Source organism: Pleurodeles waltl, chromosome 3_1 (assembly GCF_031143425.1).
Source record: "Pleurodeles waltl isolate 20211129_DDA chromosome 3_1, aPleWal1.hap1.20221129, whole genome shotgun sequence".
Lineage (NCBI taxonomy): Eukaryota > Metazoa > Chordata > Amphibia > Caudata > Salamandridae > Pleurodeles > Pleurodeles waltl.
The window spans coordinates 1105998790-1106015167 of record NC_090440.1 but is presented as its reverse complement, the minus strand read 5'-3'; the positions used below and the strand labels follow the sequence as shown (position 1 = coordinate 1106015167).

At 40.6% G+C, this 16378-nt stretch overlaps 1 protein-coding gene across 1 annotated transcript in view; it reads right to left on the bottom strand.

Annotated features, from left to right (window-relative positions):
• TMPRSS5 (transmembrane serine protease 5) overlaps window positions 1-16378 on the bottom strand; it is a 280905-nt gene that overhangs the window by 3058 nt on the left and 261469 nt on the right. The window contains exon 12 of the mRNA XM_069224378.1: window positions 5195-5347. Coding sequence (XP_069080479.1) covers window positions 5195-5347 — 153 coding nt within the window. The remainder of the gene's footprint in view (window positions 1-5194; window positions 5348-16378) is intronic.

Sequence of the window (16378 nt, the reverse complement as noted above, 5' to 3'; positions counted from 1 at the left end):
TAGACCACTCCACTAATTACAGAGTAATTTAAAATGAATGAGGATAGACATTTGTTGCTCTATAATTTACACCTTTTTATATTTTAAGCAGGTACTAGAATTTCATGAGATCTCTATCTGAAAGAATCATATTACAGGTAAACCACGCCCACTGACCATGCAAAGAACCTCTGAAGCACCCTAGACACCACCCTCACCATCAATAAACAGATCAACACCGCCTCTTCATCATGCTTCCACATCCTGCAAATGCTATGCACGATTTTCAAATGGATCCCTATGAGCACCAGAAGAACAGTCATTCAGGCTCTAATCACAAGCAGACTCAACTACGGAAACGTCCTCTCTGCAGGAAGCCCGGCCCACATCCAACACCAACTCCAAACCATCCAGAACACTGCTGTCAGACTAATCTCGGCCATACTACGTATTGCCCACATCTCATCACAACTCAACTCACTCCACCGGCTTCCAGTCCAGGAAAGATGAGATTTCAAGCTGCTCATGCATGTGTACAATGCCCTCCACAATACTCAACCAGCATACCTCAATCACTGTCTCAACTATCAGTCACCTCCAGTTGGCCTCCCTGGCTACCGCATGCACCTCTCTCTTCAAGAAGACAAGAAGTGGTGGACAATCCTTCTCACATATCGCAGCCAAAGCCTGGAACAACTTCACGCTCCACCTCAGAAAAGCCCCCTCCCTCTTAGATTTTCAAAAGATCATCAAGATCTGGCTCTTCTAGAAAAAACAGGCCAGATCCATTCTGTCCTCCTTCGTCAGGCCCTCCTCATTGCATGGATACCCTCTCACATGATTAGTTGTGCTTTACAAATCCACATCACATAACATAACCTAACAACACCTGTAGGTGTAGCCATAGACTGGACTTAAACAACTGAATACTGTTTTATCCAACTGAATCCTCCTCACAACTATAGGTATTTTGTGAACCTTTCTAACTTGCTACTATCCAGTGCCCATGAAAAGAGTATGATTATCTGTTTTACTTCAACAACTGTGGCCCACAGATACTCTGCAACAATGCAAACTACTTTTTCATTAAAAAAGGAGCAGGCACAGCTTTGTGGGTTAGTCCTTTGGAATGTCTGGCAAAGAAGGTATCACCATCTTAAATTCCTGTCAGTCATAGGTAATGTAGATTTTCTTTCTTTGTGACTGTGGGCACTGCATATCGAAACCAGAATATCAGAAACAAAACATCTAAACCAAAATATCAACAGGTACAGGATTTTCTATGCCTAACTCCACATGTATGTACCTTGGCGCTATATATATATATATATATATATATGTATACTTCCTAGTGACAGTTGTCATTGGGTAGTTATAGTTAGGAGCTAGTTACTAAAGAAAAAGGATTTTTTGACTTCTCTATATCTTTGGTGCCGCTTGACGAATCTTCACAACATTTTCCCCAAAATTTGGCACTCTTGTTAGTTGCTCTCTTGAAAGTTTCAGGATGATCCATTAAGCATGGGCCAAGAAAAAAAGGGGGGTCAAAAAAGGTGAGTTTTCTATGTTAATTTCCATAAGGTTTTGGAATAGGTCTACAGCCTGAACCGCTGGACGGAATTACACAGAAAGGCAGGTCTTGGTCCAGAAAGTGCCCTTTTTCATGTTTGGTGTTAATCCATTCAGTAGATTTGAAATAATAAAGGAAACACAAATTTGTATTTATAGGGACATGAAGGCTCTGCAAACCCTCCCGATATTGTGCTGAAAAGGCTCTCCAAACACTCCTGATCCTGTGCTGAGATCTGATTGGCTGCTACAACAAGGAAGTGTTCGCAGCCACGTTGGGACTTGGCTTCAGCCGAGTCCCAGAAAAAAAGATTAAAATGAGAAAAGGGGCCAGGTAAGAGACACCCTGACCCCTTAGCTCTGGTGCTGGGGTCCGAGAGGGACTCCCCAAATCAAAAAAATATCTTTAAAAAAAATTCAGAGGAAATCATAGCATAGCCACTGAAAATTCCCCCCCAAAAAAGTATGGGTTCCTGTGCTTGTTTCAGTGAAGCCCCGGGTGGGCCACATCCTGGGGCCATTTCAATTTTGAATAGGGGGCCACCTTCCCCCCCACCCACAACCCTGGGGACTGCCACCTCTCTGGGGCACAACTTGAAACCCAATGAGGGGGGGGGGCACACGGTCCTCCCGCAGCCCCAGCTACAGCCACCTCCCTGGGGCACAATTTGTAATTGAATGTGGGGGGTTTGTCATTGAATGGGGGGGGGGCTGCGCAGCCCCCCTGCAGGCACAGGAACCACCACCTGCCTGGGGTGAAAATGTAGATGTGTGTGGGGGCAGCACGCCCCCCTGCATCCCTGGGGACCACCGCCTCCCCGGAGCCAATTTAATATGGTATGCGGGGGGCCACGCAGGGACCACCTCCTCCCTGGGGTGAAGATAGCAGCAAATGTGTGGGGGTTACGCAGCCCCCCTGCAGCCCCGGGGGATACCACCTCCCAGGGGGAAATATTTAGTTCTCTATGGGAGGGGCACACTGCCCCCAGGGACCGCCACCTCCCCGTGGCTAAAATACAATGAGTAGGGTCCATTTCGGACCTCTGGCCCTGGGAACCACCACTGCCCTTGTGCATTACTGTGCGGTCACCCTCGAGGAGCTAATGATGGCCGGCTCCTACTATGTCCTGGGGTGCCCACACCCGGGACTTAGCTGTTTGATTTTGCTTGGTAGGAGCAAGCAATGCCCGCAGGTTGTGGGGAGCAGGCTAGGACCACAGGGTCCTTGAGGCTTCCCACGCCTCCCTCCCCCTCTCTCTCTCTCTCTTTTTCTCTCTCTTTTTCTCTTTTTCTCTCTTTTTCTCTTTTTCTCTCTCTTTCTCCCTCCCCCCCCCACCGCCCCGTAATGGGATGGAAGAGAGAAAGAGATTGTCATTGCAATGGTCTCTCCATACAGTGACTTCACAGAGTCAGGCTAGCAAGATGTTTGGTTTGAATGTTATAGGTACGTTTGAATGCAGAGCAGAACAGTGTCACTTGTGGCCTAACGGTCAAGGTCTGTTGCTATCACTCAGTAGGCTGAAGGTTCAAATCCTAGTATTGTTTGGCAGTATGTTTGTTTACTTACTAGTGTTTTGACTGTTAAACCTTCCTAGTGATGGAACATTTATGTTTATTTCCAATCACATGCGTGGGTTGACTGTCATTTGTATGTCTGGAAGCACCACAATTAGGATTCACCTATGGCTTAAAGGTTAAGGTCACAGACCCTCACACTGAAAATTCAGGGTTCTACTCCAGGTGTGGTCAATTTCCTTTTTTAATTTCATTTAAACTTCAAAAGGTTAAGGTTCATACAGAAAGGTGATCTCACTCTTTTTCATTGACAAATACATTTTGCTATTCGATTTGTCCAGACATATTTCATTCTAAGCATGTCATTCATCAAAACCTAAAAAACTCTCTATCTCTTGCCCTCTCACTCTCTTTCTCAATTTCTCTCTTTCAATCTTTCTCCCATTCACACATCCACTCAGACTCTTATGCACCCACTCATAGTCCCACTCAGACCTTTGTGCACCCACTCACAGCCCCAATCAGACCCTCAAACATCCATTCACAGACCCACTCAGACACTGAGGCACCCACTCACAGACTCACTAAGACACTGATGCACCCGCCCTCAAACCCAGACAGACACTCTCACAGCCACTTTCACACCCAAAAACACCCTGTCACTCCCATTCCCACACCCAGAGAGATAGGCCGTGGCCAACTCCTGTTGCACGTGGCCAAAGGCCGTGCGCAGCGTGAGGTTCGATAGTTAGGGGAGTTGGCTGCAGGGTCTGTCTGCAGGCTAGGCCCTGTGGCCAACCCCCACTGTGCCTGACCAAAGGCTGTGTGTGGCACAGGGTTGGGTGGTTATAAGGGATTGGCCGCAGGCCTTGCAGCCAACCCTTCCCATGCACGGGCAATTACTTTATGCTAAAGAAAACATAGAAATTCACTGAAAAAGCCAAAGGTTACAGGGACGTTATAGTTAGTAAATAGATATAGGAAACACAGAAATTCACTTAAAAAAACAAAGGTTCTGGGATGTTATAGTTAGGCTCACATTTTAAACATACAAAACCATAGGAATGCTCCTGTTATAGTTATCTCAAGTAACTATAACTCGTGCCCTCGCCATGCACTTGTAAGCACTCCACAAATTACAGTACTCATGACAAATTTGATAACATAATTGATAATATCAATGTACTATTTGAGGTAAAATGTTTGACGAAAAAACTGCATGACGGGGGCACGAGTTCTAGTTACCATAGGGCACGAGTGAATGTGTTTTTGAATGCACCGAACCCATTTATTGATTGGTAATGGGTTACCAAATCACTAAATGGGTTTCGGAAAAACCATACCAAATTGGTATTTGGAAGAGATGTTCTAAAGGCGTCCCTTTCACACATCAATTCCTTATGATATGTATTGATATGTGAGAGAGAAATCGGGTCGCAAAAGCAATAATATTTTATCAACACCAATAAGGAACTGGTAATCCATTTAAAAATGGGCAGTGGGCCCCAGGGACCGCTTCCCCCTTTGTGAATGTTGACAATTTTTTTTTTCAGAGTATGCAGTGGTCTCATCTCATGGACCACTGCCTAGTCTTAAAAAAAGGTGGTAAAACTTTTCATTTTGTTTTTCAAATGCATCCCGTTTTCCTATAAGGCAAATGGACCGCATTTTAAAAGTAATCACAGACATGATAGTCTGCTGCTACCATCCGTCTGATTGTATCGAACCATAGTGATTCGCAATTTGTGACCTATCTCATGAACATTCATAAGGTAGGTCAAATTGGGACTCACTACGAATCAGTACTTTGCAAACTGACCTATTAGTACACTGGATTTACTAAAAGCTGGTGTGGTATTGCAACCACCTTTACTGAATCCACTGCACACACATCTGGCCCCAAGTGAGGAAAAAGGCATTGCTCTTTGCAAGCACAGCTGCTTAATTATCAATAGCTTGACCAATGAGCTGCCAGGGATATCTGTATCCATTATTTTTTTTGGGGTGGATTGAAAATGACAAATAACGGTCACCTTAATTGTTTAATAGACATTTTTAGTGAAAAAAGCTTTACAACCGTTTCAGATGTGTTTTGAAGTCACAGATCAGGTCATTGTGAGAATGTTTGTACCTCAATGATGTGATATATCCAGTCTAGAAATTCAGGCACCTTTGTGTACACTCCAGGGTGATTGGGCTCTGCACACCCCATTCCCCAGCTCACAATGCCAACTAAGCGCCACGTGTATTCATCTTGGCATACTAGGGGTCCTCCACTGTCACCCTGCAAAGAAGAAAAAAATGCCCCTAATTCATCAAAGAAAATGCTGCTGGATGGAATGCTTTATAAAGAAATCATTTAGAGCAGTCATTCTTAACCTTTTGACTTCTGTGGACTCTCGCCTAGTCATTAGTGGAATTCGGAGACACCCACTGAAGCATTTTTGAGATTGGGGGGACCTCTAATGAATCATTATTGAAATATGGGAGCACCCACTGAGTCATTACTGGAAACCATGGACCCCATCTTAAGCGATTTTGATCCTCAAAGAAATACACAAAAATACAGAAACAAGCATCCATCAAACAAAGAGTCAAATAATGAAATATTTTATTTAATTTACAAACAAATATAAAAAAAATAAAAAAAATCTTTTTAAAAGAAAGGTCAAACCTTTTCTAAATTCTTCTGCGGCCATCCATCGTCCATACTATATTCTGTTCGATGCATTTGCACTGATCCCACAAATGAAACTGAGGTTACCAACTTAAATTCCTTCACATTTATGTAAGATTTTAAAATGTTTAATTTTACATTTTGCTTCTTTGTTTACATACACTTTATTACTCTGTTGATATTATTTAATTTTCTAAGTAGCAGGCGGACCCGGTGAATAGGTGTTGTGGACCCTCAGGCGTCCCTGGACCACAGATTAAGAACCATTGATTTAGAGCAAGAACAATATTAGCAGATACACTTATTGTTAGTGACCAAATGATTAGCCGGGAAAGACTTAAATGATGAAGGAAGACAAAGCAGAAACTACTAAATATGTGAATGTTAGTAGGAGGGAAAACACCTGGGCACTCTTCCTTGTATTTAACTGGATGAAAGACATTTGTATCTGCAAATCAAGTCACGCTGGTTAAATCATCTAATTTTCCTACGTCAATAAATATAGGAATTTGCAAAAATATTGTTCCACTGGTGAAATTAGATAGATTTGATAATTCATGAAGTAATGAAGAAACTTCAAATTATTTTTCAGTGATTTTGCTTACAATAAAGCCTGCAAAAAAAATATATTTGGTGTTTTTTTTCTCCATCAAAAGCTATTTTTGCTGAGCTTTTTATCCACTGTTATTAAAAAATACAAATGTTATGAAGCTTGCAGTGCTTTTACCCATATTTTCAAGTGGTTTGTAGAAGCAGAGACTTACAAATTTGAACACCTGAATATAAAAGATTCCAGTGTTAAAGATCTAGTTTAATAGTAATTCTATGCAAAGCATCTTCTGTTCCATCTCGAGGAATGGATTATGGAGTCCGAAGCTCTCTCTGACCTACAAGCAGGTTTTAGACCTGCAGTGAGTACAGTTGACCAAGCCCTAAGATTCATGTCAATAAAATGGAAGAACGTTGACCTGGGGAGGGGCAATCTTTACGTGGTCTTCATAGACCTCAGAGCCGCATTCGATTTGATCCCCAGGAACCTGCTGTGGTCAACATTATCTAACATGGGAGTGCCATCTGGTCTCCTGAAACTCATTGCTCAACTGCATGAAGATACCTTTGCTCAAATTAGATGTGGCCAGGGGGACTGACCCCGTAGCTATTAAAAAAGGTGTTAGACAGGGATGTGTCCTGGCACCCACTCTTTTTCTGCTATATATCAACAATTGCATTCACTACTTAGAGAACTGTATAAATGATTCACCTAAATTGGTTGGGAAAAAAATCCCGTGTCTGCTATATGCAGATGATACAATTTTGATATCTAAATCGCCAATGGGAATCCAAAACCTGATCAACAATTTTGTGTTTTTTGTAGTGATTATGGTCTGGACATAAACATCAAGAAAACAAAACTCATGATATATAGTACCTCCAAGAAACGATCACGTGCTAGCATAGAAATGAACTCGATCCCTTTGGAGAAAGTAGAAGAGTTTGACTACTTGGGTTTTAGACTATCGACCACAGGCAAATGGAAGGCAGCCCTTGACAAAGGGGCTCTCATTATAAGCCAGAGAGGTGGGGCCCTTGTCCGTAGATCGAGAAAGGCTCCGAGCCCCCCCTTGAACATACTTGCAGAGATTTACAATGTCCAAATCAGAGCAGCGGCCCTTTATGGAGCGGAACTTTGGGGGTCCCACAAAAACCTTGATATCCTGCAAACCAAGGAAAACCATTTTCTTAGACAGATCGCCCGCCTAGGTATGGGCTCACCAATGACCCCTCTAAGGCTAGACCTAGGTTTAAACAGTATTAAAACCACTGCAGCCCTAAGGCCTCTTTCCTATTCGATTCGTTTATGGAAATCTGTTGAACTCGAACCATACAGGCTGGCCATAAGAGAGCTCATAGCCACCCCTCAGGCACTGGAGAAAATTCCATGGCTGAAGGAAATGAAATCTGCCTGGGTCAAAATAGGTTTTCCTTCCTACTGGAAATATCCAGAGCAAATCCCCGATAATGCAAGGAAACTTGTTACTAAAAGATATTGGGAGAAAGTAAATGAAGACTCCTTGCATCAAAAAGGGGCGGGCAGGCTAACAATGGAATTTCTCCAACTTAAGCACGAGCCCTGGCCTGAGAATTTCTTGAACCTTCCCATGCCTCCGTACGCCCGTGCTTTATATCTCCAACTAAGATATGGTACACTGCCTATCAATGGTTTTACGGCTCACTGGTCCTCTAACATCGTTTCAAATGATAGATGTATCTCTTGCCAAAATCGTAAAGAAACAATAGAGCACATACTATTTTTTTGCCCTTCGTATAAGAGTCCCAGAGGGAGGTGGATCATTCCCCTCTGCAAAAATATGTCATTACATGATAGAGCAAGCGCCACCAGAATCTGTACATACGACACATCCTCCGTGGTAGCTATTACAGTTACCAAATTTTTAGCGGAGGCCTGGTACATCCGGCGTAGGCTTATTGTTTTAAAGGGCATGTGAGCCATCTTGACATTAGTCGACAGAAGGAGTCCCAGCTGTTATTTTTTAGTAGTATCAGTAGAAATTTCTTAGCAGGAACCTGTTGCCCCCTATATGAGGATTGATGATGACCAGGTCCTACGGGGAAACACTTGCACACATTGGTATGTTAGACAGCATTTTATATCCTAGTTTTTATCCTTTCTCTCTTAACATTTTAACCCATGTCTTATTTATTGTACTTTTTATCTACAATCAAATATCTAGTCTTGTTGATCTTATTCTAATACTGTCCTGATTACTACTGTTTTTATACTGTTATTATTATTATTATTATTATTATTTTTTTTTTTTTTCTCCCCAAACAAACACTATTTATTATGTATGATTGTTATCTCTGTTATTTTAAATGGCCTAGATTTGTAGACCGAATGAACTCAAATAAAATAAATAATAGTAATTCAATACAGAGAACACAAAATGCACTGATGTTTTCATTCCTAATGACTGGTTTTCAAAATAAAATTAAGTAGTGATTTTTGTTGGATGCCAAAGGCTTTTAGAATGGAAACAGCATTCTTCTGTTACCAAGTTATGTATTTCTAAGGCAGTAATTTGTCTGTTCTTGCCCTTGAAGCGCACTTAGCATATTACATCATCCTAAAATGTTTTATATATGGTTCCAGTGGCATGCTGCTTTAACATTTTAGCACTTTACCTGATACATTGAGCTCAATAAGGCAACAGTCTGCAGTTTTTTTATTTTCAAATGATAAAACTGCATCATGTTGGCCTGCCACAACTCAAGTGTCCTGTCTTCCAGTGATGTTGTAAATGTTCAGAGGAGTTGCTGTTAACGAGTCTATTGGATTGACATTCTGGGATGCTCCGGAGAAGCACAGAATTTGCAAGGGTTGAGCTGACGACAGTCCATGTGCAGATTTTGATTTGCTAGCCATGTTTTGGGGTTCAGGTGTGTGAACTGAAGCTTCCAAGATGCCCACCAGGATCCCCAGATTCCTCAAGCTCTTCTTGTCTCGTGGTTATTTTAATAGAATGGAAGATATCTTGGATTGTGGTTATTTGGAGGCCATCTTTGGCAGCCCTAAAATCCCCACTGGTCATCAAGTGGGCAGGCCGCACCAGCAAAACAACAACAATATTTCAATAAAATGCATCCACAGTCTGGGTGTGCAACACACCACACAGCAACTCCATCTCCAACTCTGACTCTGATGATTATTAATAAATGTAGCAAATCCAAGTTCACTCCAAGGTGCTTACTGTTCTGTATTCTGAATGTCATTACTTAATGCTTTTGTTTTTCAAGCTTTCATGCCCTTACCACCTTCCAAACGTGATGTCCTTCACTGGTGGATCTGATTGGCATCTCTATTTACTCACTAACCAACCACTGTTTAATCCCTCCTCTTCAGATATCCAGCACAAGTGTCATGGTAAAAGGTAGAGTAGTTAAGGGTAGATATTTCAAGGCTGGATAGGTTAAGGGAATCTTTGTGCATTTTCCCTATTGGGTGCTTTCAAGTCCTACAATACCCTTGGGCCAGAACTCCCACCAATTGGCCACTTATCTTATCCTAACTCTCTCCCTTATGGCACCCCTCTAACATTCCTAAAATAATGACATGTCCTCAAACAGATTCACTGATTGATGTTTACTACCATGCCCCATATACTGTGATGTCTGTTGTTCTCAAATGATGGTGCCCTAATCTCACCCAGGTGGTCTCTAGACTCATACCGTGAACCAATGCATTCTGGTGGATTCTAAATGTGCCTCTAAGGGTTGTGTCCCTCCTGTGTTGACCTCTTGTAATATATTAACTGGCTGATTAACAGTACACCGAGGACTAGCCTACTGTCCCACCTGAGTGAATCTCTTACACTGCTCAATGTTTACTTAACAGTACCACCAGTGGATTAGGTTTCTTACACTCCTAAGTGGATCCTTATAATATATTTATTAGTTTCTTAACTGCAATTCATGAGTTGGGCTTCTGTCACTGCCGGCCATGCCTTACACTATTCCCTTATCATTTATGTGTACTTTAGGAGGTCATCGCTTACTCACATGACACTACAATGACTACACAAGTACTGTTCAGACTGGTGATCCAGGAAAAAATCCAGGACCTCTAGGACATCTTGAGTCTTTGTGGTTCCCAGCGTGTGCACTCATTTTGGTGTTACTGATATCAGCATGGCATTTTTAAGGTCAATAGCAAGACAGCTGATGGATACTAACATTTAAAAGTACACCCCTTCAGTTTTAAATATGAGCAAAGGTAGTCTACAAATGTTCTTACCTTTGATTGGATCTTCTCCATGTACCTGATGTTCTTCTCCCTCTGTTGTGTTCAAACACATTCATATATATTGTGGAACCTAAGGGTTATGATGTATGATCCGTAGCCTGTGGAAAGTGTCCTATTCTTTTGCTAGTCTACCTGATTCCAATTTATGAGTGTCACAAATTACCAAAATCTATCTCCTGATTTTTACTTAGCTAAGAGGACATCTTCTTATCCAATTTCACCTGCCTCAGAAATTTACAAAGCTCAAGACATAGGTGCTTCACTATATGGTGCAGGGTTACTGTGACTTGGCATAGTTAGGAGTTGAGGAGAATATCTTTATTAGGTTGTTATTGAACCTAGGGCAAGATACCCCACCCTTACCCCTAGGTTTAGCTCTTCATCCTAAGCTTTTTGTAGAATATGCAAATGTAAGACTTATTTCATTTTGGCTTGGCATTTAGAGGACCTATTGCTGATGCAGTATAGAGATGCACTTAGTGACGTTTTAGGCCGTTCTAAGGCTCAAAGGATTCCCTGACTGAACTACGTGAAGAGGCGCTTCAGTGACCTAGGTTTGAAGGACAATTGCAAGAATCCTTCCTCTATTCACCTAGCTTTATTCATTCTCGTAAAGGAAATGCTGTGGGGTTGCTTCATGGAATGAAGTGAATTATTTTTCTCCTTTGGTAGCCAATCATAAAAGTGTATTTTAATATGAGACATTCTTAGATTTTATCCACCCTCTGTTTTTAAGATCGCTTTACTTTAAGTTTAGATGTGGAGTTCTTCTTATAGCTATCATTATATTTTTTTGGTCGCTACCCACTATTAAGTCAAAATTGTGCCCAGTATCCTGTTGCACTTAAGAATCAGAGGAGCATCTATTGTTCTTTTGTGTCACTGATCAAAAACACTTATCAAAAACATCACATTGTACAAATGCATTAAAAATATGTAAAACTGCCAGTGGCACAACTATAGTCTTTGCTGTTTCCAAGTATCTACATGCTGCATGGCCTATAAGACATACATTTGTGCAATGGGCAATACTTCCTATGAGTTATAGTTATGATCTTTGTATAACAATTATAAATGGATGATTTTATTATCTTAAGAATTTGTATTTAAACTTTGAAATGGTTGCATTTGTTTATGGGTTTTATTATCTTCTCTGACAATAAATAAATAAATAATACATGTTGAAATTGCTATAACCTCATTTAAATCCACAAGGACACACTGTGACAAAGTCAGTAGCCCTCATTTTCTATTATTTGATGACTGTGGCCTTTCAGCATGAGCCCACTGTAGTCTCCTGGGGTCTTCCTATTAATTTGCTACCTGCCACTTTAGACAGTTCGCAATTGTGTACATAGTATTTAGTTTTGCAAGTATTGCAGTCATTCCAATACTTTGCTTTTTCAGACCTAAAGCAGTGGTATTAAAGAAGATGAGGATACAAAGGCCCGTATTTATACTTTTTTTAATGCCGCATTTGCGCCGCTTTTTGGCGCAAAACGGCGCAAACCTACAAAATACAATGGCATTTTGCACGTTTGCGCCGTTTTTGCGTCAAAAAACGACGCAAATGCGGCGCAAAAAAAGTATAAATACGGGCCAAAATGCTTTCTGCCAATTATTTACCCTAATGTTAAATATTCTTTTCAGAACTACCAATGTTAGGATCACTTCAGACATCCAGGTAGGTTACATCTTCAAGGAAGGGGATTATGAGAGCAGATTAAGGGCCTGCTTTAGAAGTCGGTGGAAGGAATACTCCACCAAAAACATGATGGATCTCCTGTCCATCGTATTACGAACCCCTTAGAATAGAATGGGATTGTAATATGGCAGGCGGGATATCTGTCACGTTTTTGAAGGAGTATCATCATGCACAAGCTCTATTCGGTCATAAAACCATCAATGCTTACAACCATAATACTCCATATGATTACACAATTAAATAAGCTACAAACTATTTAAAAAAAGGACATCATACAGTACTATCAGTAAAAATTCATTGCTTCTCCAAGTCCCTACCCTAAAACATAGATAATTAGCACCAATAATCAATCAGATTTATATTTATAAAAAGGAAGAGAATATATAAATTACAGATTTTGTAAAAGACGAGTATGTGTGTACCATGCAGCCACAAGGAACTTGCTAACTGCATGAACCAAAACAATAGAGCTGTCACTCTTAAAAATCCTAAGGGTGGTAGCATGTTGTCTGATGCCCATGTTCTGATAAATTGGGCGAATCCACTTACGTCGTGGAAAAGCGTAAGCTGTGCAAAAAAACAGAATATGTTCAACTGATTCGGGGGCACTGTTACAGCCTGGACATCGGTTAGTTACTGGCAGTGCCTTCCAGCTACTGGTAAAAGTCATTAGCGGGAAACACCCATACCGAAAAGGGACATACAGGCTCTTTCCCAAGGTGCCAGGGATGAAATCTAAAAAGGGTTCATACTGGGGGCACCACTTGAAATCAAGACATTGATTGTTCAACCACCCATGAGATGTACCAAGGAGACAGCTGTTCCTGACATGGGACCAATAGGCTAACTTCAAAGATTGCTTCTGGGCCTTCCCTAGGTCCTGTGGATTCTCCCAATATCTCCAGAGACCCAAAGTATGAACCCAACTAGACACATGCCTAAACCATAGAATAAAGGCTGCATTTGGTCTATCCAAAAGATCAAGAAGTGAGTCCCTATAAGTAATAAGCTCCGAAGTAGTCCAGATCCTTACCCCAAAAAGTAATGGTCGTAGGGCTAACATATCTGAGATACAATTAAAACCAAGGTCCAGAAAGATAGGAACCAGGGGGGTGCTACACAGACACGCAAGTAGTACTCTTGCAAAACAGTTTTCACTCACAGACAGTTTTTGGGTTTTGCAAAAGCCCCACAACTCAGCCCCATAGGCAGCGGCACATCGTGCTTTTGCCAAATAGATCTTAATAGCCGGAGAAACTTCTTTTGTGTCGGTGCTTTTGTGTAAGCGCAGAAAGGCTCCTGATCTATGTTGGAGTTGGGAGACGCTTTTACTAATAACATATCTATTACGTTGCAGTGACCAGTGAGGTTCAAGTGTGGATTGTTCCATCGCTCTAAATTAATTGTGGTCTTGTTTATTAGGGGACTATAATTTATATCAACTTATTCTATTTTTTCAAGAAGATTGCTATGTTGGTTTCAGACCATAACTGTGATACAGGACCCCCTTGTGTCTTTATAATTACGGTAAGTAGAATTAAGGTAATACAAGCAAAACTACCTTATGAAATTCACATAGAATTCCATCAGGGCTGTTTGCTTTCTCAGATTGGAAGGCACCTATTGCCTTCTTTAGCTCCATCTAGAGTAATTGGAGAGCCCAGTATTTCCCTATTCCTATCTTCTAACTTTGAAAGATCTGAATATGATTGATATTCATTAATCAGATCTATTCCAGGGCCAAGATCTTCCTTACCTAAAACCTGATAATACTCTTGAAAGACTTTACTGATGTCACTAACTCCATATACTAAATGTACCTTCTTATTATAAACAGACAATATGGTGTTCCTTACAGACATCTGACGCAAATCTCATGCTAACATTTTCCCGCATTGTCACTATATTTATAGTTCCGGCTCCTGTTAGTTACACATCTTTGTGTTAGATCATCTCTATAGAGCCTATTTATTTTGCACTTAGCTATTGATATTTGATTTTGTTTATGGTGCTTAAGTGACTCATTATTTATTATTGCATGAGTATGCTTATGTTTTAATTCCCTCAACAATTTATACGATATACCTTGAATCACTCTTCTGCATTTTTTATCTTATAGCTAAGTGATGTACCATGAATTGCTCCCTTTAGCACATCCCACGCTATCTATAGATTGGTAGAACCCAGATTGATAGACAAAAACTGAAGTATCCATTGCCTCATAAAGCTCGTACGTTCAGGATCCACTAGCAAAGTTCTTTGAAATGTCCATCAATATTTTCAATCATTTCTACGACTATTGGGTTATGATCTAATAAAGGTTTTGAGTCTGTATGCCATGCAATATATTATTAGTAGTAAAAAATGAATCAATATCTGTATATTTTTTATGGGGATATGAAAAAAGGTATATCTTGGATCATTCCCATTTAAGGTTGGCAAAGCATCATGAAGACCATGGGTCTTCATAAGGGCTTTAACAGCTGTCTGACTTTCTTTTTAACCTTTTTAACTATGGAGGGAAATTATATTATCTAGGTTGCAATTTAAATTGCCACAAATTATTACCAGGGGGTGCCACAGAGCAAATTCTAAAAAAAGCTTCTCAAAAACATGGGCTTGTCACTGTTGGGCCCATAAATGCTAGACAAAGTAAACTCATTAAAAGAAGTGCATACTTTGACCAATGCCATCTCCCCATTCTGTCTGAGAGTTTTCTAATGCACGTGAAGCAAGCTGGGTTCATTAAAATTGCTACCCATCTGGCTGCGGCCTGTTACAAAGAAATACAACTAATTAAAAATCCATACTCTCTACCCAGCTAAACTACTCTTTGAGTCACTCAGATGAATTCACTGCAGACAAATCACATCACATTTAAATAGTTTTAGTTTTTGAGATAATAGTTTCCTTTTTTAGATCATTTAGCCCGCCGTTATTCAGGGATAAAATACTAAGTTGACAGTCAAGGGTTATTTTCCTGGTTACAACACCAATTACATTTCTTCTTCCAGATTGAATTCAGCTCAACATCAAAGTCGTTACATTTCCTTTAATTCCCCTCAGATGAATCCCCCTTAACTTTTTCCCTCAACCCAAGCCACTCCCTCCTACATCACCAAGAAATAAAGAAACCTATCCCATCTCTCCCCTGCCCCACTTTAACCCCACCTCCAAATCCAAACACATTTATTGTGATAAAGCCTTGGATTTGGACAAGCACACAGTGCTGTGATGGGTGGCTCTGAAGAGCCTGTGATGCTCCTGCTCATAAGAAAATAAAAGAACATACACAGCAATCAAAAAGAAGAGTATAAGGGGAGAGATCACCAAATATGAGGTACGCAAAAAAAGTATTTCAGAAAAATTGGGAGCCTGATTTATTTCAACATCAGAAATCCAACCTGGGATTCATTCTTCTCTGTCCTCTGAAATACTCTTCAAGCCAAGGTGTCAAGGAAAGCCTGAAGTGTAATCTCCAATGTGAGCAAGTAGGTTTATAATACTTTATAACTTTAAAACAAACAGATGCTAAGAGCAACACTTAACAATTTTTGGCTTGCAAAGGATTGATCAATGGAAGGAGTAGCCAATATAATTCTCCTTTAATATGACAGTATTCCGGTCAAACAGAAAACAAATAGTTCCTAAACTCTGACTTTCTTTTCCGGTCTTGTTCTCTCATAGACATTTTTTGGGAGAAGGAAATTCCCAAATAAACAAGAATCACCTTAGGGTATTGGTTAGAGCCAGCCTCTACTTGTTTTGTCTACTTGTCTTGTCTGCTTGCCTCTGTGTCTAAAAGGACACCTATTGGTGTGCTGGATCTGTCAATCCCAGTACTTTAAGTTAGGAAAGGCAGATTTGAAGATTTGAACAATAAATAAATGAACATGCTGAACCTCAGCTCCCTCTGGAAAGGTTAAAACTCTAAGTTTGTTTCTTTTTTTTCTGTGTTCAAAAGTTTCCAGCGTCCATTGCATATTTGAAATATAGAACTCTTGCCCTAATAATTTCTTATTTGCGTACTTACTATCAATCCCAAGTTCGGAAGTATGATCAAAAAGTGCCTTAGTTTTTTTTACCAACATTTGCACATGCCTTTGTAATT